The sequence below is a fragment of the Echiichthys vipera genome (genome assembly GCF_963691815.1).
Source record: "Echiichthys vipera genome assembly, chromosome: X".
NCBI lineage: Eukaryota > Metazoa > Chordata > Actinopteri > Perciformes > Trachinidae > Echiichthys > Echiichthys vipera.
In genome coordinates, this window is record NC_139825.1 from 25,904,926 (window position 1) to 25,926,448 (window position 21,523).

At 44.0% G+C, this 21,523-nt stretch overlaps 1 protein-coding gene across 1 annotated transcript in view; it reads right to left on the reverse strand.

The window, feature by feature from the left end:
* LOC310965814 (inter-alpha-trypsin inhibitor heavy chain H3-like) overlaps positions 1–20,369 on the reverse strand; it is a gene marked incomplete at its 5' end in the record, with an annotated part of 55,818 nt that extends 35,449 nt beyond the window's left edge. Inside the window, 5 exons of the mRNA XM_083939567.1 lie at positions 18,244–18,354; positions 18,460–18,622; positions 19,277–19,381; positions 19,499–19,659; positions 20,298–20,369. Of these exons, the coding sequence (XP_083795693.1) occupies positions 18,244–18,354; positions 18,460–18,622; positions 19,277–19,381; positions 19,499–19,659; positions 20,298–20,369 (612 nt within the window). The remainder of the gene's footprint in view (positions 1–18,243; positions 18,355–18,459; positions 18,623–19,276; positions 19,382–19,498; positions 19,660–20,297) is intronic.
* Between the last annotated feature and the right edge of the window lie 1,154 nt (positions 20,370–21,523).

A 21,523-nucleotide genomic window follows, 5' to 3' on the forward strand; every position in this document is an offset into this window, starting at 1 on the left:
AACGGTAAAGTCTCCGCGGAGATCTGTGCGAGTTCCCCCCCACTGAGGCTATTAACCACTAACAGAGTTAACAGAGTTAGTGATTAGTTGGGATCAGACTGGTTTCCCCCAACTCCGAGGCGGTCAAGTTGGTGTCAGCCCCTGAGTCAATTAGAGCTTGGAGGGAGAAATCCCTACCCTCACAGCTCAACACGATGTCTAAATTAACGCGCTAATGGGGAATAGCAGGAACAACCAAACATCTCACCAGAACCCCGTCTGCGACTGGTGAGTCTGATCGTTTAACCGGAGCGGACAGTTGGCCAACTGGTGATTGGGAGCTCCACAGTAGATGCACAATCTACCCCGAAAGCGCCACTGACATTCAGCGGGAGTCAAACGGCTGCGACCTAACTGCATAGGTTTCTCCTGGACAGGAGCGGGAGACAGGGGAGCCCGGTTGCTTACAGGTACACTAGGAGTGGAATCAGGGTAAACAGTGAGAGAACCTGGCGTAGCTAAGGGGAACGACCGCCTCTCACGGCACCTCTCACGGCACCTCTCACGGCACCTCTCACGTAGACGGTTGTCTATTTTTATGGCGAGGCCAATAAGCTCCTGATGGTTAGAAGTCTCAGATCTACCCACTAAGCAGTCCTTAACCTCCTTGTTTAACCCCTTAAAAAATATGCTCTGGAGAGACCTATCATCCCAACCTAATTCAGCTGCTAAAGTACAAAACTCCACTGAGTAATCCGCAGCACAGGCGGAACCCTGACGCAGGTCAGTCAACTGATTGCTGGTGTCACAATTAGAGACTGGATTGTCAAACACCGACAAAATCTCACTGGAGAACTGTTGGAACGTAGCCTGTTGTGTTAAGGGATTGTTCCAAAAGGCATCTCCCCAGACTCGGGCCCTACCGGATAGTAAACCTAGCACGTAAGCTATCTTGGTGCTATCACTAGCGTAGGTAAGAGGCTGCTGACCGAACACAAGCGAGCACTGAAATAAGAAAATCTTACATTCTCCTACTTTCCCATTATAACGCTCGGGTGCCTGGACATAAGGCTCACGAGGCAGGAGGGTACTCATGGTGATAGCGGGTGACTCAGCATTCACAGATGAAGCAAGGAGAGGCCCAACCTGTCTTCCCTCCAAACGAGAAACACAGCCAGTCAGCTGACTCAGACTTTCCAGGATTACTTTCAGCATCTGTAAATGCTGACCGGGTAGCACTCCCTGGGTGGAAACCGCTCGACGAACAGAAAAACCCGGGGGATCAATTTCCATGTTTGCGAGGTTCATGTTATGGCTGGACCGTTCTGTCATGGCTTCTTATACTCATCAGGCGATTAGCGTAACATGCTGCAGCTGGGAAGGAACCACGCATACCCGTTCCTGGACAAACAACACACAGGGGAGACACATGCAGGGAAAAACAGACAGAGGGAGACAAACTCACACAAGAGGGAGAGCGGAGGGACTGACAGAACCGACTCTTGACAATTCTGTCTCTGAGGTTTTCGGGCAGTTCCTTCGACCTTGTGATTATCATTTGCTCTGACATGCACTGTAAGCTGTAAGGTCTTATAAAGAGAGGCCTTTCCTCACATCAAGTCCAGTCAATTTAATTAAACAGAGCTAGACTCCAATAAAGGTGTAAAACCATCTCATGGATAGAAAGAAGAAATGGACAGCATCTGATTTAAATATACATAGGGTGTCACAGCAAAGGGTCTAAATACTAATGTGATATTTCAGTTTTTGTTCTTTAATAAATTTGCAAAAATGTCTAAAATTCTGTGTTTTCTGTCTTAATGGGGAGCTGTGTGTAAATTAATGAGGAAAGAAATAAACTTAAATGATTATGCAAATACACAAAGAGTGAGAAATTTAAGATCTGAATACTTTCTGTCCCCACTGTATGTTTCAACAGCACTGATAATTGCTGTGAACAGGTTGACGCTTTCTGAATTGCTACAGTCTCTGTATACATTTAGAAGCACCTCAACCCATTGCTGGATCGAATAAATAACAGCAAGAATTATATTAGCCACACAACAATCCCTTTGCAGTACGAGGTGGAGTTACATCAGCCAAAATAGCCTCAGACTGTGATGTGAAAACCCAAACTGTGGCGCTAGTTTCTAAACTTAATACATTGGAGACATTCAATGTATGAGAAGTGTCAGCATTTTTATCTGGGAATTCTTGTTTGGAGATCTTTTGGGAAGAGGTGAAAATACTGGTTGTTGATTGGATAAACCATCGGTCTATCACCAACATATGGGCCAAATCAACCATCAATGAAGCGTATGACATGCTAACAGCATCGAAGCAAAGCACAGAAAGTACACAGCATGTTGGTAAAGGATATTTGCCATTGTAACACCAATTTATGGATAAAAGGCACAATTTCAGGTGGCCGGTCCATATTCCAACACAGGGATCCAAGAGAAAAAAGTGTTAGCGAGCGGCTTGCTCGATAGATACGTTCATCTCATTCGCGGAAGGCGTCATGTTGTTCACACTGAACAGTCGTTTCTTGTTGCGTCAAACTTTGAGCAGCCTCAAAACCAATGCTGATTGGTTCGGTCACTCAGGCAACCTTCTCCAAATTTTCTCCGCCACATGTTGACTGATCTGCGAGTAAAATACAATGGAGCTTGCGAGATCAGGACGGTCTTGCAGGGTTATCAGTTCATACCTATCCAAACAGACTGTTGCCTACACAATGGTGTGTGAACTTATAGGCTTTGACATTGGTGTGTGAAGAAGCTGCTATACTGAGCTGCCCTTTTCCGACAAGTCCTTGGCAGATAAACTTATTCAGTTCACACATTTCATACAAATGATACTTCAAATATTTAACATTTGTGCATCTGTACATCATAATTTCTCTTTATTAAAATGTACTTGATGACCGCTCAATATTAAAGCATTAGTATGTACTGTATGCTACTTTACAGAGTTCAATGCATTCAACAAGGTATTTGTTAAACATTTGAGAATAATTCATCATAAAAATGCACTTGATGGATTTTAGATATTGAAGCGTTATATATTCAATTCATGCAACGATACTGAGTTCTATGCAATCAACAAAGCAGTTGTTGCTCTGGGGTACCTCTGCACATTAAACTATGATACTCCACAATGATCGCTGTTTTAAACACCCAGTTACAGTTGTGAATTCAAACAAAACCACTTGGTTAGTGTTAGGAAAAAATAGTCGACGGGGATATCATTTGTTTGTAAACCACAGTCTCCTGGGTGAAAGGCCAGAGTTTGTTTAAGTGTGGTGTTTGTTTGATCCATCTACCTCCCCTACCTCCTCCCTACACAGACTTTGTCACTCTTAAAGTCTGGTGTAAAATCGTCGCAGGGTCTTTTTATTGTATGGACCATTAATGTAGATTTTCCAGAGAGCCCCTAACAGCCTGCCACAGCTAAAACAGATAAGCTCTGGGCAGCGAGTTGAACGCATTAAAACGTCTTTTTTAACCACAAATACTGCTCCAAATAACACCAAACCTCTGCAGTAACATGCTAAGAGTCCCTACACATTTACCAAAGCACCAATAATATAGTATGTGAACACGGTGTGTATTAAAAGAGTGTTTTAAAAGACTTACCTAAGAGGCACATATTCAAAAGAAGCTATATTTTGACTTATTAAACTAAAGTTGGGAGGGGTTGACTTATTTTAGTTCAACCAAGTATTAGTTAAAAACCTAAAATTGAGATTATGCTTAATAATAAAACCAATGATTAAAGAAAGTATTCCTGACATCTAAAAGCAGGAACACACCAAGCCGGCAGTTGGCCGTCTGTCAACGTTGGTTGACCCTCGACTGCTGTTTTTTTGATGATTCACCATGTTACATTGCAGCAGGGTTGGTTAGAGAAATCCCTCCATTTAGCAGTTCAGTTCAGAGCACGAGTAGAGAAGCACAAGTGAGGAAAGCAAACCGGGTTGAGTCAAGAAGCTGTGAGATTGAAAACAAGCTTCTTATATCGGGTAAGACTGTTTTTAAGCCATTGAATTCTGACACAGAAACTGTTCGTAATCATTTGTGTTATTGTTCGCTCATGAATGGTAAATACCGTTTGTTTTTTTTAACATCAACTTGTGTTATTAACATGCTAACTGGCGTCTTGAGCCAGTCTTTCTTCGGTTTCCCTTTTTGTGTACACACCTCTTCTGCCTGCTGGCTTGGAGAGTTATTTCCTTTCAAGCAGATGCAGAATGAGCTTCTTGGCCGTCAGCTGTAGTCCTTACGGTGTGATCAACTTTTTTGGGCGAGACACAGGCAATGCAAAAACAGGCCTTTGACGCCATTTGAAGTCAGCTCTGTCAGTCTGTGCCTTAATAAAACTAGTTTCGGTGTTCAAATAATTATCGGCCCTGTTTTTCAGGACAAGCTGTGGCTGATGAGGAATGGATGCTAAATTTGATAAATTTGCAGTTGAGTGCTTCTTGTTTCTAAAGGGGTTCACCACTCTTACTATTACCTATCAAGACAGTTCCATTAGCCGTGCAGGCCAGACCCAGCATGTATCAATTAGACCTTGCTGCATGTACACAAGCAAGTTTATATGATTAGGGCGGGGGTAAGTTTGATCCCAGCAGTGACCTGCTGTTTCGACTGGTCAGCTAACTCCAACATGGGGAAGGAGGGGGATAGGGTGAGTGGAAACAATAGTGACATGGGTGACGGTCTGTGGTGTTGAAGGAGGTGGATCTTCAAAGGTGTTGGTGTTAGTGAAGAAGGGAACAATTGGTTACGCAGAAAGTAAAGTAGGAAAGCTGGGAACAGCCTTGTTAAGGAAAAGGTCATCTTAAGCCTTAAAAAGATGCCTGTGGTCCCAGAGAAAGTTTAAACTGTCAATAAATGACTGGACGGTACATTCAGTTGAAAGCCATATGTTCACTTCCAACAATCTGCTAAATCTCTGGAAAGCGTATAGTGAAAAGCAAGTATTTTGGTGTTTTTAACTGTGCAACAACTCCACAATCAGAGTTTGAGGCCCAGTTGTTAAGATTTCCTTGTACTTTTTGAGTTTCTCTCAGCCTTTACCCTGCTGTGTGACAATGAGATGTTATCCAGGTCATCAGACTCTTCGTCTGATCTTCGTCTGATCTTCATGCAAGGATCCAGCAGCAGTGAAATAAATTGGTTCTCCGGCTACATACTCAGTTGTTAGCGGGGTTTGTTGCTGATTCTTCATTTTGCGCCTGTCCTGTCTGTAACATGGAGCCACTGCTCGTAGTTTCCAACAGAGGAAAGGCAAGCATATCAGCAGAAAAATGCAAGTGACACCAAGAGCAATCAGCAAATTCCCTGTAAAAATAAGGAAGAAAATGATAATATGAAATAATGATACAGATACAGAAATTGTCAAAACTTTATAGTTTGGCTACTAGACAGGGCTTAATGCAACCTTTTGCTCCTAAGTTGAAAATGTTAAGAATACATAAAAAACTTTGGGGAGCATGAAAATTGATCAAAAACATTTTTTCCCCTTAACAATAGGGTACAAGAAGACATTTACAAGCAAATTGATTTAATTTCTTTGAACGAAAATAGTACACTAGGTGTGTAATTGTTTCTGCTTCAAACTATTTATTTAATAATTAGATAATTATTGATACATTAAACTAATTTAAAATGTATAAGGTTGAAGGTTATTTAAATTAATTCAAATTCTTATGATCTGGTGAAACAGCTCTCCAGAGCTTTATAAGAAAATGGACACTACAGTTACAGTTACAGTTATAATGTATCCTGTTGAGCCCTGCTAGGCCTCAATTTGTTGCACTCTTCTTTGCAAAGACATGTCTGTCAAATCATGATACACAGTTATTAATTTACTTTAAAATACGCATGATTTGTTATTTGGCGTGCACCCTCCTTCACCCTGCATTTTATCTGTTAATGTTTTTTAACATAATTATTCTGTATTTAACACATTATTCTGTAAAGAATGAGAGAATATATATACTGAATACACTGTGTATACCATAAATAAATTACATTACCAATGTGTACCAATATCTTACCTGGTAGACTGTAATCTGTTCAAAAGATAAAAAGACAACAACAAGAGATCATGAAAAAGTTGTTCATTTACTTTGAAATAGTCTTGATTTGCACCCTCCCAAGTGTGTCTTGAGGAAGCACTGCAAGGTCACTTCTTCTTGATGATCAGCGGTTTTTAGTAAAACACATTCAGATCTAAATTCCTTTTGTACATTTAGACATAAATTGATACATTTTTAGATCATGTATACGTTGGCTAAGAATGAATTAGTTGCATTAAACCTTTTGTGCATTTGTTTCACATGTAACTTTTTGATTCAAGTTTTTTCACGAAATAACTGGAGTTTAAAAGTATATAATACATATAAAATGAATGAACCAATAGTGAATCTGTCGAGTCAAAATGGTGCAAATGTGTACTTATTTCTTACCTGGTGCATTAAGTGCTGTTAAAAAGAAAAAGATGATAATATGAAATCAGGATATACAGTTATTAATTTACTTTAAAATACTCATGATTTGTAAATTAGCGTGCACCCTCTATTTTTCCTGTTCATTTTTTTTAACATAATATAAAGAATACATTGTTCTGTAAAGAATGAGATATATAATCTATATATATATATATATATATACCATATAAAAATTACATTACCAATGTGTACCAATGTCTTACCTGGAAGATCGTAATCTGTCAAAAAGATAAAAAAGACAACAACAAGAGATTATGACACATTTGTTCATTTAATTTGAAATAGTCTTGATTTGTAAATCAGTTTGCACCCTCCCAAGTGTGTCTTGAGGAAGCATTCCAAGGTCACTTCTTCTTGATGATCAGCGGTTTTTAGTAAAACAAATCTAAATTGCTTTTGTACATTTACATATAAATTGATATATTTTTAGATCATTTATATATTGGCATTCAGTTATTATGGCCCCCGATTGTGGAACAGCCCGCCGGAGAACCTCAGGGCCGCAGAGAATGTTGATGTTTTTAAAAAGAGGTTCAAGACCCACCTTTTAAATCAGGCTTTTAACTGACCTGTTTAATTCTTTCTAATTTCTTTTATGCTTCTTATATTTTTTAGTATATTATTATTTTACAGTTTTTTTTCATTTATTCATCTTCAACCGCTTGTCCCTGTCGGGTCACGGGGGCTGGAGCCAATCCCAACTGAGGGTGAGGGTACACCCTGGACAGGACACCAGTCTATCGCAGGGCATATAGAGACACATAGAGACAAACAAAGACAGACAACCATTCACACCTACGGGCAATTTAGAGTCATCAATTAACCTAACACGAGCATGTCTTTGGACTGCGGGAGGAAGGCAGAGAACCCGGAGAAAACTCATGCAGACACGGGGAGAACATGCAAACATGTCGCTGTGAGGCAACAGTGCTTACCACCACACCACCGTGTGACTGTTTTTATTCCCTCATAATTTCTATTCTGTTTATCACATTTTACTGAAACCCCAAGGAGAAACACCCCAAGGGATGCCCGAGAGAGGGGGGTCCTTGACTACTATAACAACTTTAGTCTGAGGGTGTTTTCTGGGACTTCAACATCGGAATGGCATCGTCTGGAGAAGGGCATTATTACCGGCTGCACAATCTCTGTGTTTTTTTTTGCACTGGCCATGAACATGCTTGTGAAGTCCGCAGAAGTGGAATGCAGAAGTCCACTGTCCAGATCTGGCACCCTACAACCACCGATTAGAGCATTCATGGATGATCTCACTGCGACCACAACCTCGGTGCCCAGTTGCGGGTGGCTTCTTCAAGGCCTCGAGCAGCTCATCACTTGGGCTAGAATGAGCTTCAAGCCTGTGAAATCCAGAAAAGGTTCAGGAGAGATTCTTGAACTGGAGAAACTAAAATGCACCGTCAAGTTACGTGAGGCTGAATTACTTCAGCAAAGGGAACAGCAACAAGTTGAACGTTATAGGCTTGATTTGTTAAAGGAAGGTAAGATGGTGACTCCAGCGTCGGGTAAAATGGGGGTTTATGGAGCTGGTGCATCACCATATTTTGATGTGTCTACATGTTTACGGTTAGTGCTAAAATTCTCAGAGCGGGACCCTGACACTTTTTTCTTACTCTTTGAGCGATTAGCCAGTAACAGGAACTGGAGTGATTCAGAGCAGACCTTGCTGCTCCAGTGTGTGCTAACGGGGAAGGCCCAGGAAGCCTATTCTGCTTTATCGATGTCAGACAGTAAAAGCTACCTGATGGTCAAACAGGCTGTATTAAAAGCGTATGAACTGGTACCAGAGGCATATCGGCAGAAGTTCAGGGGTATCCGGAGACAGGACCGGCAAACATATGTCGAATTTGCTCGTGAACTGTCTACTCTTTTTGGTCGTTGGCGGTTGGCTTCTGAGGTTAAGACCTTTGAACAACTGTGTGAATTGATTTTTGTGGAACAATTCAGGGAAACCCTTCCTGAGAACCTGACCACTTATCTGAGTGAGAGGAGTGCTGGAACTTTAGCTGGGGCTGCTGTTTTAGCCGATGAATATGCTCTGACTCATAAAGTCCGGGGGGAAATTGGACGTAAGGGAGGAGTTGGTGGTTATCCTAGGAGTTCAGTGAGTGACTCTCCAGCTTTCAGAACAACTAGCAATGTTGGAAAATCGGATTCTAGTCGAACTTGTAACTATTGTTTGGGCAAAGGTCACTGGAAAGTTGACTGTCCTGCTTTAAGGTCCAAGCACAAGTCTCATACAGATTTCCGTCCTGTGAAACCTGCAGCCTTAGTTGCTCCTGTGGAAGGGACGGTGAACATGCTACGTGAGAAAGCTGAGGCTATCACTGCAGTACAGCAGCCCACTAAGCATGTTCCATTTGTTTCCCGCCTCTCATCTGAGGAGCCGTTGTGCCCCCCTGAGAAATCCTTTTCTCTGAACACTTTAGAGAAAAAACATAGCAGTGACAAGTTTGAAGATATTGATCCTGGTTATCTAAAACATGTGAGTGAGGGGGTTGTTTCATTGGTAGGGAGTGAGGAAAAAGTTCCAGTCAAAATCTTGAGAATTCTCGTGCTCTGGACTCTTTTATTGTAGCCTCTGTGTTGCCATTTTCAACAGACACTGCCACTGGAGACTCTGTGCTGGTGAAAGGTATGGGGTTGAATGTGTTTCCAGTGCCTTTGCACAGGGTTGTCCTCTCTTCAGATCTGGTTAAAGGGGAGGTGTCTTTGGCAGTGCGGCCGGCTCTTCCAGTTCAAGGGGTGCAGGTGATTTTAGGAAATTATCTGATTGATGGTCCATTTCTTGAGTTTCCTCCCTCACTGGTTGCTACCTCTTCTCCAGCTGTTGGCCAGGTTGAGGGTGACAAATACAAACAGATTTTTCCAGTGTGTGTGGTCACAAGGTCACAGACTCTAAACAAAAATGATTTGATGGTTAAAGAAAAGAAGATATCACATGTCCAACTTCCTTTACCTGCCTTTCCATTCTCTGTCTCAAAAGCTGAGCTGATACAGGAGCAGCAGAGGGATCCAGCTCTGACCGAATTGTTCCAGCAGGTGTGTGTGGCACAGGGGTATTTTTTGGAAGATGATATGTTGAGAAAAATTTGTCGGTGATGCCATTTTCCGGATTGTGGTTCCGTATGGACTGAGGGCTGGTATATTGAAAACTTCTCATGACATGGGTGCGGGACATGTTGGAGTTAAAAAAGACCTATGACAAAGTTTTGCGGTATTTTTATTGGCCTCGACTGAAGAAAGACATCTCTGCCTATATTAAAACATGCCATACTTGTCAGCTCACAGGAAAACCAAACCAGTGCATTAAGCCAGCTCCTTTGCAGCCTATAACAGTTGCAAATCAACCATTTGAGCATGTGTTAATTGATTATGTTGGCCCATTACCTAAGTCCAAGTCTGGAAGTGTGTATCTTTTTACAGTACTGTGCCAGACAACTCGTTATCCGGCTGCTATTCCCCTGCGCAACATAACAACTAAGTCAATGTTGAACGCTTTGACACAGTTCATGTCTGTTTTTGGTATTCCCAAGGTTGTTCAAAGCGATCAAGGAACCAATTTTACATCGGGGATGTTTGCAGATACGCTGGGAAAGCTTCATATTATACACATCCAGTCAACTGCTTATCACCCAGAGAGTCAGGGGGCCATTGAACATTTTCATCAAACTCTCAAGTCACTTTTGCGTTCATATTGTACTGAGTTAGTCGTGACTGGGAGGAAGGGTTGCCATGGCTAATGCTAGTGGCTCGTGAGGTCACACAAAAGAGCACGGGCTTTAGCCCAAATGACCTTGTGTTTGGTTACACAGTTCGTGGTCCTTTGGCTGTGTTACAGTCTGATTGGAAGAAATCTCCTTCTCCGGAAGAACTAACAGATTATGTAAATGGGTTCAAGAGACGGTATGAGTCGGTAAAGATGGCAAAACTAAATTTAGAAAAGGCTCAAGGCAAGATGAAGCGACTGTATGATCGACGGGTTGAAGTGCATGTATTTTGCCCCGGGGATCAGGTCCTGGCCAACCTCCCAGTCGTAGGATCTCCTTTTCAGGCTAGGTTTGGGGGTCCTTATTCTGTTGTTCGACAGGTTACTGAACTGAATTATCTGATTTCCACTCCTGACAGACGGAAGACTACACAAGTGTCTCATCTCATCTTCATCTGCTTATCCGGGGTCGGGTCGCGGGGGCAGCAGCTTTAGCAGGGGACCCCAAACTTCCCTTTCCCGGGCCACATTAACCAGCTCTAACTGGGGGATCCCAAGGCGTTCCCAGGCCAGCGTGGAGATATAATCTCTCCACCTAGTCCTGGGTCTTCCCAGAGGCCTCCTACCAGCTGGGTGTGCCTGGAACACCTCCCTAGGGAGGCGCCCAGGGGGCATCCTTACTAGATGCCCGAACCACCTCAACTGGCTCCTTTCAACGCAAAGGAGCAGCGGCTCTACTCCGAGTTCCTCACGGATGGCTGAACTTCTCACCCTATCTCTAAGGGAGACTCCAGCCACCCTCCTGAGAAAACCCCACTTGTACCCGCAACCTCGTTCTTTCGGTCATGACCCACGGTGCGGTAGAGCGACTGCAACACCGCCCCCCGCTGCTCCGATTCTCCGGCCAAACTCACGCTCCACCGTTTCACACTCGGCTGCGAACCGATCCAGTGAATGCTGAAGGTCACTGACCGACGATGCCATCAGGACCACATCATCTGCAAAAAGCAGAGACAAGATCCTCAGCCCACCGAACTGCAACCCCTCCCCACCACGACTCACCTCGATATCCTGTCCATGAAAATCACGAACAGGATTGGTGACAAAGCGCACCCCTGGCGGAGGCCAACCCCCACGGGAACGAATCTGACTTACTGCCGAGGATCCGGACACAGCTCTCGCTTTGGGTGTACAGAGATTGGATGGCCCACAGAAGTGACCCCCTCACCTCATACTCCCGCAGCACCTCCCACAGTATCTCCCGAGGGACCCGGTCATATGCCTTCTCCAGATCCACAAAACACATGTAGACTGGATGAGCATACTCCCAGGCCTCCTCCAGGATCCTTGCGAGAATAAAGAGCTGGTCCGTTGTTCCACGTCCAGGACGGAATCCACATTGTTCCTCTTCAATCCGAGGTTCGACTATAGGACGAACCCTCCTTTCCAGCACCTTGGAGTAGACTTTACCAGGGAGGCTGAGTAGTGTGATACCCCTGTAATTGGCACACACCCTCTGGTCCCCCTTTTTAAACAGAGGAACCACTGTGGAGTTGTTTTACTACCTCAGTGACTTCCGCCAGGGATATTGACAATGATTCCCCATCAGCCTCCAGCTCTGCCTCTACAAAAGAGGGCGTGTTAGTCGGATTAAGGAGTTCCTCAAAGCGCTCCTTTCGCCGCCCTATTACCGCCCGAGGTCACCAGCGTCCCGTCCTTACTGTAAACAGCTTGGACGGTTCCCCGTTTCCCCCTCCTGAGATGTCGAATGGTTTTCCAGAAGCACCTTGGTGCCGCCCAAAAGTCCTTCTCCATGACTTCTCCGAACTCCTCCCACACCCGCTGCTTTGCCTCTGACACAGCAGAGGCTGCAGCCCTTCTGGCCTGTCGGTACCTTGCAACTGCCTCAGGAGTCTTCCGAGATAACATATCCCGGAAGGCCTCCTTCTTCAGTCGGACAGCTTCCCTGACCACCGGTGTCCATCACGGTGTTCGAGGGTTACCCCCCCTTGAGGCACCTAAGACCTTGAAGCCACAGCTCACAGCTGCAGCTTCAGCAATGGAAGCTTTGAACATTGCCCAGTCCGGTTCAATGCCCCCAACCTCCACAGGGATGCCAGAAAAGCTCCGCGGGAGGTGTGAGTTGAAGATCTCTCGGACAGGGGCCTCCTCCAGACGTTCCCAGATCACCTGCACTACTCGTTTGGGTTTACCTGGTCTGTCCAGAATCTTCCCCCATCCTCTGATCCAACTCATCACCAGATGGTGATGCTCTGCCTCTCTCTTCACTCGAGTGTCCAAAACATACAGCCTGAGATCAGATGATACGATTACAAAATCCATCATCGACCTTTGGCCTAGGGTGCTCTGGTACCACATACACTTATGAGCATCCTTATGTTCGAACATGGTGTTAGTTATAGATAATCCGTGACTAGCACAGAAGTCTAATAACTGACGCCCCCTCGGATTTAGATCAGGGAGGCCGTTCCTCCCAATCACGCCTCTCCAGGTGTCTCCATCATTGCCCACGTGAGCATTGAAGTCTCCCAGCAGAACTATGGAGTCCCCTACATTCAGGGTCTCCAAGAAGGCCGAATACTCTGAACTGCTGTTCGGTGCATATGCACAAACAATAGTCAGAGTTTTCCCCCCTACCACCTGCAGGCATAAGGAGGCAACCCTCTTGTCCACCGGGGTGAACTCCAACACCGCGGCGCTCAGCCGGAGGTTTGTGAGTATCCCCACACCCGCCCGGTGCCTCACACCCTGGGCAACTCCAGAGAAGAAAAGGGGCCAACCCCTAAGCAGGAGTACGGTTCCAGAACCAAGACTGTGGTAAGCCCCACCAGATCTAACTGGTAGCGCTCCATCTCCCGCACAAGCTCCGGCTCCTTCCCCGACAGAGAGGTGACATTCCACGTCCCAAGAGCCAGCTTCTGCTGCCCGTGTCTCTCTTCCTCTTCGTTGTTTGTCCATTGAGTCTTTGTGATCCACTCTTAGTCCGGCCCCTCGCCTGAGACCAATTTGCCATAGGAGACCCTACCAGGAGCACTAGGCTCCAGACAACACAGCCCTCAGGTTCACAGGGACACACAAACCTCTCCACCATGATAAGGGGATGGTTCCCGGAAAGGCTACACAAGTGTGTCATGACACACAAGTGTGTCACGTTAATGTTGAAACCCTATTTTCTACGTGCTAGTGGGGGGGAAGTGAAGCCAGTGGCTTTGGTGTCTTCAGTGGGGGGTGTGGTCTCTCCATCTTTGGATGGTGGAGAGAAGATTGAGAGTCCAGATGTTGGTGTGTTGTAGGGCAGGCTTAAAAATTCAGAGTCCCTGAGAAATCTGGATAGATTGGTGGGGCATTTGCCAGCAGCACAGGGAAAGGAGCTGTCTGATCTCATTTTGTCATTTCCTGTTTTGTTCTCAGACACTCCCACGAGGACTCACCTCATAGAGGATGATATTGAGGTGGGCGATGCCACACCGATTCGTCAGAGGTTTTATCGGTTCCCTCAGGAGAAACGAACTCAGCTGAAGGCAGAGGTGAAATACATGTTGGAGCACAAGATTGCTGAGCCGTCTTGCTCTAGCTGGGCTTGCCCGTGTGTGCTGGTTACTAAACCTGACAACACTTTCAGGCCTTGTACTGATTTTCGTAAAGTCAATAACGTCACAAAGCCAGATTCTTATCCACTTCCTTGTATGGAGGATTGTGTTGATCAGGTGCGCACTGCAAAATATGTCAGCAAATTTGATCCCTCAAAGGGATATTGGCAGGTGCCATTTTCAAAACGTGCTCAAGAAGTTGCTGCGTTCATAACACCCTCAGGCCTGTACTCGTACACTGTCATGCCGTTTGGCTTAAGAAATGCTCCTGCCACCTTTCAGCGGCTTATGAATCAAGTGGTACCAGGTTTAAAGGGGTGCGCAGTATATTTAGACGATGTTGTCATCTACATTAAAACCTGGGCAGAGCATGTTGATCAGATCCGTGCTTTGTTTGAACGGCTGGCTTGGGCCAACCTGACCATTAACTTGGCAAAGTGTGAGTTTTCCCAAGGTACAGTGACTTATTTGGGAAAGGTCGTTGGTCAGGGTCAGGTGCGTCCTGTAAAAGCTAAAGTCATGGCCATTGATCAGTTTCCAACTCCCACCACTAAGTAAGAGCTTATGCGGTTTCTGGGAATGGTGGGTTACTACAGAGGATTTTGCAAGAATTCCTCCACTGTAGTTGCACCTCTTACCAACCTCCTGCGTTCGAAGGTTAAATTTGACTGGTCCTCTCAGTGTCAACTTGCTTTTGTAAATGTTAAAAATCTCATTTCCTCTGCTCCTGTCTTGGCTGTTTAGGTGATCCCTTCCACCTTCAGGTCGATGCCAGCAATTTGGGAGCTGAGGAGCACTTCTGCAGGCTGGTCCTGATGGTATTGACCATCCAGTTGGGTTTCTCTCCAGAAAATTCAACTCTTATCAGTTGAATTACTCTATTGTTGAAAAAGAGGCCCTGGCCCTCATTTGGGCCCTACAACATTTTGAAGTGTATGTTGGTGGAGGTAGAACCCTGGTAGTGTATACGGATCACAACCCGCTAACGTTCCTGCACTCATTACAAAATCCAAATCAACGTCTGATGAAGTGGTGCTTGTTTTTACAGCCTTTTAACCTTGATATGTGTTATATCAAAGGGTCAGAGAATATTGTTGCTGATGCCCTGTCACTAGTCTGTCTTAAGGGAACAGTGTCCATTTATTCTTTCCGCTCTCTCCCCACTCTTAATTTGCTTCTTAGGTACCAAAGTTGCTGAGTTGGAGGAGATCGAGGAGACAGTTGGGAGTGTACTGGTATTACTGTGTTAAATGACTGTTGTGACTTCTATGTTTTGCAGGACAGGATTTCCGTTAGAATCCTGGAAAACCTTTGAGTCCTCATCTTTATGGGGGGGGGGGGGGGGGGGGGGCATGTGACGTCCCTCTACTGTCTGCTTCAATCAGTGCCTTTCAGGAAAGCCTAGAAGCAGTGGGCCGTCCTAAGCAGACCATACCTTAGGGTGTGGCTTCATTAATAAAAGGCTGCCTCAGTCAGTCTGCTCTCTCTCTCTCTGGTGGCTGAGCAGCTGACTGCTGCTCTGGCCTACAACTTGCTGTTGTGTTTTATGTCTCTTATATACACATACACATGCGCACACACACACACTCCATTTGATGCAACACTCACCCACGTTATGTTCTTTTCCAGTTGTTTAGTTAAATAAACACTACATTATATTCAGAGCTCTGTGTGTCTCTCTCCTTTGTTTCAACCTAATAGCCAGGGTTGTAACACGGTCATGTAAGATCTGCCGACGTGATGATAAAGGACAAGGTCTACACCAGGCCTGTTGCCCGCCTGGTCATCCTTCCAGCCATACCAGATGATGCAGATCAACCCACATCCTCCTAAGACGGTTAGCCTTTCATTGGTACAAATAGCGGCAGCTGTACGAAAGGGACGTAGGCCGTTTTTATTTACTCTGGTTGGTGACAGTGTTTAGACGCAGATGCGCACGAATGCGCACGAATGCGCACGAATGCGCGCAGATGCGCGGTGCATCGGGAGCGAGCACACGGGAGCCTGAAGATGACAGAAAGTGCAGAGAGGATAGAGAGAGAGTGGAGGCTGCCAGTCAGAGACTAATCTGTTACATTTTATTAGTGTGTGTGCGTCCATGAGACCTAACTACTCACACAAAGCTATGCCCATGTTCTGTACTGTTGCTTGAGTTTATTAAACAGTCAAACTAAGAAGAGTTGTCAGCATCTGTGTTTTGGCAGATACACCTGGGGCGAAGCTAGAGATCAGGATCAGCGAACAACTATTATACAGTCCTTTATTAAAACCCTCACTAACAGCCACCATCTGCTGGCTAAAGCCGTTAAACAGGGGAAATACTCGTTAATTATTAGTGTCAGCTAAAGGCAACTTTACGTTACAGGTTTATTGTTTGTCCTACATCGTAAATGTGTTTGTTTATTTATATGTAAATTCTACCCTTCGTTCCTTTTCAAGAAAATGATCTGTGACCTTGTCGTACCAACTTGGGGTCTTTGTAAATGATTGTGACGGGGGGAGAAGCTCCACAGCTGCTCGCTGGGGAAATAAAACCGCAGAGTGACGGAACAGAGCCGCCAAATACAACGCTAGTTGTTTTTAACAAAGACAAAGTCTCTGGGGATCAGTAAAGTCTCCAGATCAGTTCAGAACAACGGAATGAAAAACTTGGAAAATGCTCCATTGGATGTTTCTTTTTCAAGATCACTGATTCGCTCATTTAGCTGTCAATCAAAAAAGGATTCCGCCTCAGGCACTCACCAAATCATCATGCAGAAGCCGAGCGTCCGAGCCAGCCCACTGTCCCATAGACCCCCAGAGACGCTGAGTGTCCGTCCGATGGGTGGGACAAAGCTCAGCATTTATCCAATGCCCGTCTAGTTTGGCTGCAGTGGAACAACCCGCTCTATGCTTCCCCATTGAAGTCAGTAGAAGCTGAGCGTCCGACTGTGTAAAGCGCTGTGGATCTGTGGGGATGGAGAGGGAAGTTGGGCCAGTTACCTGTGATAAGTAGCTGATTCTGAACCAAAGATGAAGGCTTTCTAGTGCGTATTTAGTCAATGAAATGTACACACAGCAGTACATATTTCACCACCTTTTTTTTTTTTTGTGACATTTTCGGGGGGAAGCTGTGCTTACCTTGCAGTCTTAGAGCAATCGCCACTGCCACATAATGTTATTGTCACTGTGTTATTAGCTTTAACCATTACACTGCATTTTAGAGGCTGGAGGATTTTTTATTTATTTAACAGAAAGCGCTCGCTGACATTAAACATCTCTTTGTTCAGAGTGCCCTGAGACAGAGAGCAACACAACTGAAAACATTTTTGACAAACATTATGAGCAGCCAATATAAAATACATGACTATAATAAAACAAAAGTGTATCAAATAACAAGTGAAAATAGCAAATAAACATCAAAATCGAACATAATCCCAAATATACAGTATAATGCAGAATATCTACAGCCAGATGTGTCTGCCTCTAAGTAATTATCAAATGTCTTAAAATCCTTCAATGAGAGCAGGACCGGAAATTTCAGGTGTGTCTGTAATTAGTTCCAGGTAAAGGGAGCAGCAGACTTTCTTTATTTACACAAGATTATAAGCTGTCATTGGTTAGTTGGGACTTTGTGTAATTATATAATACGGTTGCACTTCAACTCTATTTTATTATTTATAAAACCATAAGAGACTTGATTAGGACTTGCTGTTTCCCTCAGAGACTTGAGACTTGACTTGGACTTGGAAAAGTGACTTGTTACCATCTCTGCTGTCCAGTCAGAGCCATATATTGTGTAATTGATTCTTTCAGTTTTTATTCATACAATCCCAGTCAATGGAACACTTACAAGATGTCACAAAATCACACTGTCCCTTTAAAATCTTTCAGAAAATGATGTGTAAGTGTATTGTATCGTATCAATTCAAATTGTATTGTTTTATTGGATGAATATCGTGATATATCGTATCGTGAGCTAAATATTAAGTATCGTGTATCGTGAGATTTGTGTATCACTACAGCCCTAGTGGCGACATGCCCTCTAAATGCAAATACACTGCCATGTAAGTGACACTGCTGACAGCAGTTGGTCTGCAGGTGAAGCTCGTCACTGCCGCTTATGCTGCGTTTCTTTGTAATCGGAAAATCGTGAACTTCCAACTTCTGAGTCAGGCTTCTAGTGAGGGCAGAAGTGTAACAGGAACGTGTGTGTGTGTGTGTGTGTGTGTGTGTGTGTGTGTGTGTGTGTGTGTGTGTGTGTGTGTGTGTGTGTGTGTGTGTGTGTGTGTGTGTGTGTGTGTGTGTGTGTGTGTGTGTGTGTGTCTTACATCGTCATACTGCCAAAGAGGCCGCTAGAATCGGTATCTCAAATCTGACGGATTATGACTTTAAAATACAGCATTTTGAATCCCTGCATGCTGTACCTGTTTGTCTGCATGTGTTCTGGTGATGGCATTAGACAGAGCTTTGGTGCTTAGTCCTCCTTTGACCTTGATGAAATTGATTCCTGCTTTTTCATTAATGTACACATCAACCTGGCATTGAGAATAAATTCAAATAGTTAGAAGATCCAACCATGGAAGATGTTTTTACCTAAGCACTGGTTGACAACAGAACAGATAGATACAGGAAAGACACACCTTGAAGTCTTTGACAGGCTGCATGGGTCGAGCGTGGATTTGCAGCTCGTACTTGCCAAGCTTGCGTTTCAGCAGCTCCTCATATGTGAGTTCAAAGGTGACCTTTTTGTGGGCAGCCACGGTCACAGAGGTCTTAAATTCCTCCAGAGTTCTCCCCACAGAACTGCAACAGAGACAATAATCATTGCCTTATAAACATCGTCCCCTTCTGGCCTTTGACCCCTTAAAATTAAACAATGTCACTTATGACCCCCCCATCACAGGTTAGGACGTAAGTATGGATATGAGACTTGAGGAGGTCAACTGTGATTTCTCCTTCTCAGATTGTTTCATTTTAAAGATTTTAGAGACCTGAAGATGTTAAAGTAGCCGATATTTTAAAAGAGACAAAAGTATTTTGTGCAACAGAGAATGTTCTTTTCCTCATCCTAGTGGACACACAAGGCTCTTCTAGAAAATACAATATGCCGCCACCAACCAGTCGATTGAAGTTTTCATGTACGTCTGGCCAGACTTAAATACGATATATAGTAAAGACTTTGGACAAAATTTATTTAAAAAGCATCACCTATTCTTGGGAAATTTGGCTGCTCCGACCAGGAACCACAGACCAAAATCTAAATAGTTCATCCTTGAGTCCAAGGGGACATTTGAGCCAAATTCGAATATATTGCATTCACAGGAAAGAGTCGGGCGGACAACCCGGAAACATAATGCCTCTGGCCACAGCCAATGCTGGCATGACATAAAATTACATAATGACATAAAAACAGCCTGTATAAGAGCTGGAAATATATTGATCCGTTGGTCCATGTACCTGACAAGCCCAGCACTTTGGCCACGGGACACAGCGTCAGTGTACTGCTGCTGAGCCTTCTCTTTACCTTTCACAACACCATTGTACACTTGGCCATCTATAAACCTTGAGAAGATCAAGGAAAAGTATTTGTTTATATACATACCCATGATATATTTTCATGATTAATGCATAGTTTTTTATGTGCAAATTCCTGTAATTATTAGTTTTTGTTTCACACACATCCTGAATTTACTGATGAAGGCGTTCTTGGGAATCCGAACGAGGAATTCTATTTCCTTTGACTCGTTCACACGATTGGCCACGCGACTTTTGATGACAGTGGTTGCATAACGACTGGTCACCGTGGAGTTGATGTGAAAGCTGTAGATGTCCCAATCATCCTGAGCAAATACAAGAGGAGGCACATTACACAATAAACTAAATAGCTTGGTTAATCTCGTTGGCTGGCGACCAGATGACCAAAGATCAGATGATGGTGAAAAACTTTTTTTTTTGCAGTGGTGTAAAGCAACAAAGTGCATTTACTCAATACTGTACTTAAATAGATATTTTGCTGATTTAAAGCCAACCCTGTGTTAGTGTGTGCAAATTAACGTTGTTTGGTTGAGGTCTACAGAGAGTCCCCTGCAGTGTTGTCTCATCTGGGTCTATTTCAAGTCTCTGATCAGGAATTTTCCCAAAGGCACAAACAACATTGTTGATTTACAATCCCCAAAGCAATTTCAGTCAAAAGCAACTGGACTTGGTTATTTGTCTAGGAAGACGGTCCTGGTAAGATGCGTACATGAACTGATGAAGCCTCTTAGATGAGAGGTGAAACGTCTTCCTAGACACATAGTCAAGTCCAGTTGCTTTTGGCTGAAATTGCGTTGGGGATAACGATGACCTGGACAAATGAGAACATTGACAGGCTGGTTTTACAATACTTCCCTGGAGTTTTAACCCAAACTAAACAGATATCTTCAAAAGAAACATTTTCCTTGCAGTGTATTCTGTCCTTTAAGTTTTGTGACTGTACCTTGTTTGGTAGTGTGGTAGCCAAAGCCAGCAGCAGCCCCAACAGGGTGATTTGCACCACAGCTCTCTCCATGATGGCTCCCACCAGAGTGCAGCCCAGGCAGCTGAACCTGCCTTTTAAACTCAAACAGACAAGAACATAACAAATGTGTACATGTTTATCTTAAAGGAACTCCTCATTCAGTCTCTCCTGTCTCAAGAGGTCGTCCGTCTCATTGTGCTGTGAGGATATAGTGACAGTTTTAGCAAAAACACATATTGATAGGACTGAACCAAAATATTCAACTATAATTTATTTTCATATTTTGTGCTTCATAAAGGCTATCAATAAAGGTCTTGCCAGTACATTCGTGTTCTATTTATGATGCTGATGATTTAACAGTAGCAGATAGTTGTTCTACTGGCAATTAAATGAAGAGAGAATCAGTCTATGACCGTGCACTGAGATTGGAGCCAGTAGATCAGGGGTCATCAAACTCAGGCAATGTGTAATAATATTTGGCCCACAAGATCATATCAAGGTTCTACGAGAGCTGGCCCGCGAGTATAAAGCACATACACGTCTACTTTTCTGTTGACAATCATGAGCATCCATGCTACCTGTCTCTGCAGACAAACTTAATCCACCCCTCCCCAAACACGGCCAAAATAAAGATGTTAAACAGGAGCTTTCAGCACCGGTGGGAGGCAGATTATCTGTTTATGAAGTCCTGTTTGTCTTGTCTGCAGAGCCACCGTGGCGGTAACGAAAGAATAAAACATTAGAAACGCCACGACAAGAACAAGGACCTGCACTGAAAAGGTTCAACATTACACATCTGGAAAGAAGGGAACACATGCACATTTGCAGTCTTTTTTTTGTTTTTGTTTTTTAGTAAATATTGAGTTTGGCCTGCAACTTTGTCCCAGTTTTAAAATTTTTGCCCACTGTGAATTTGAGTTTGACTCCGCTGCAGTAGATCATATTGTGATACAGTAAATTGAGATATGATATACAATCACACCGTCTAATAACAAGCACATTCTTATTCAAACTTCTCTGAAAATCTCATGTGAAGTATTTTGAGGGAATATAATTTGAAGATTGCAGTTTTGATGTTAGGCGGCACGATGGTGTGATGGTTAGCACTTCCGCCTCACAGCAAGAGGGTTCCTGGTTGGAGTCTGGGCTGGGGACCTTCTGTGTGGAATAAGAATTCTCCCCTGTGGGTTTTTTCCGGGTTCTCT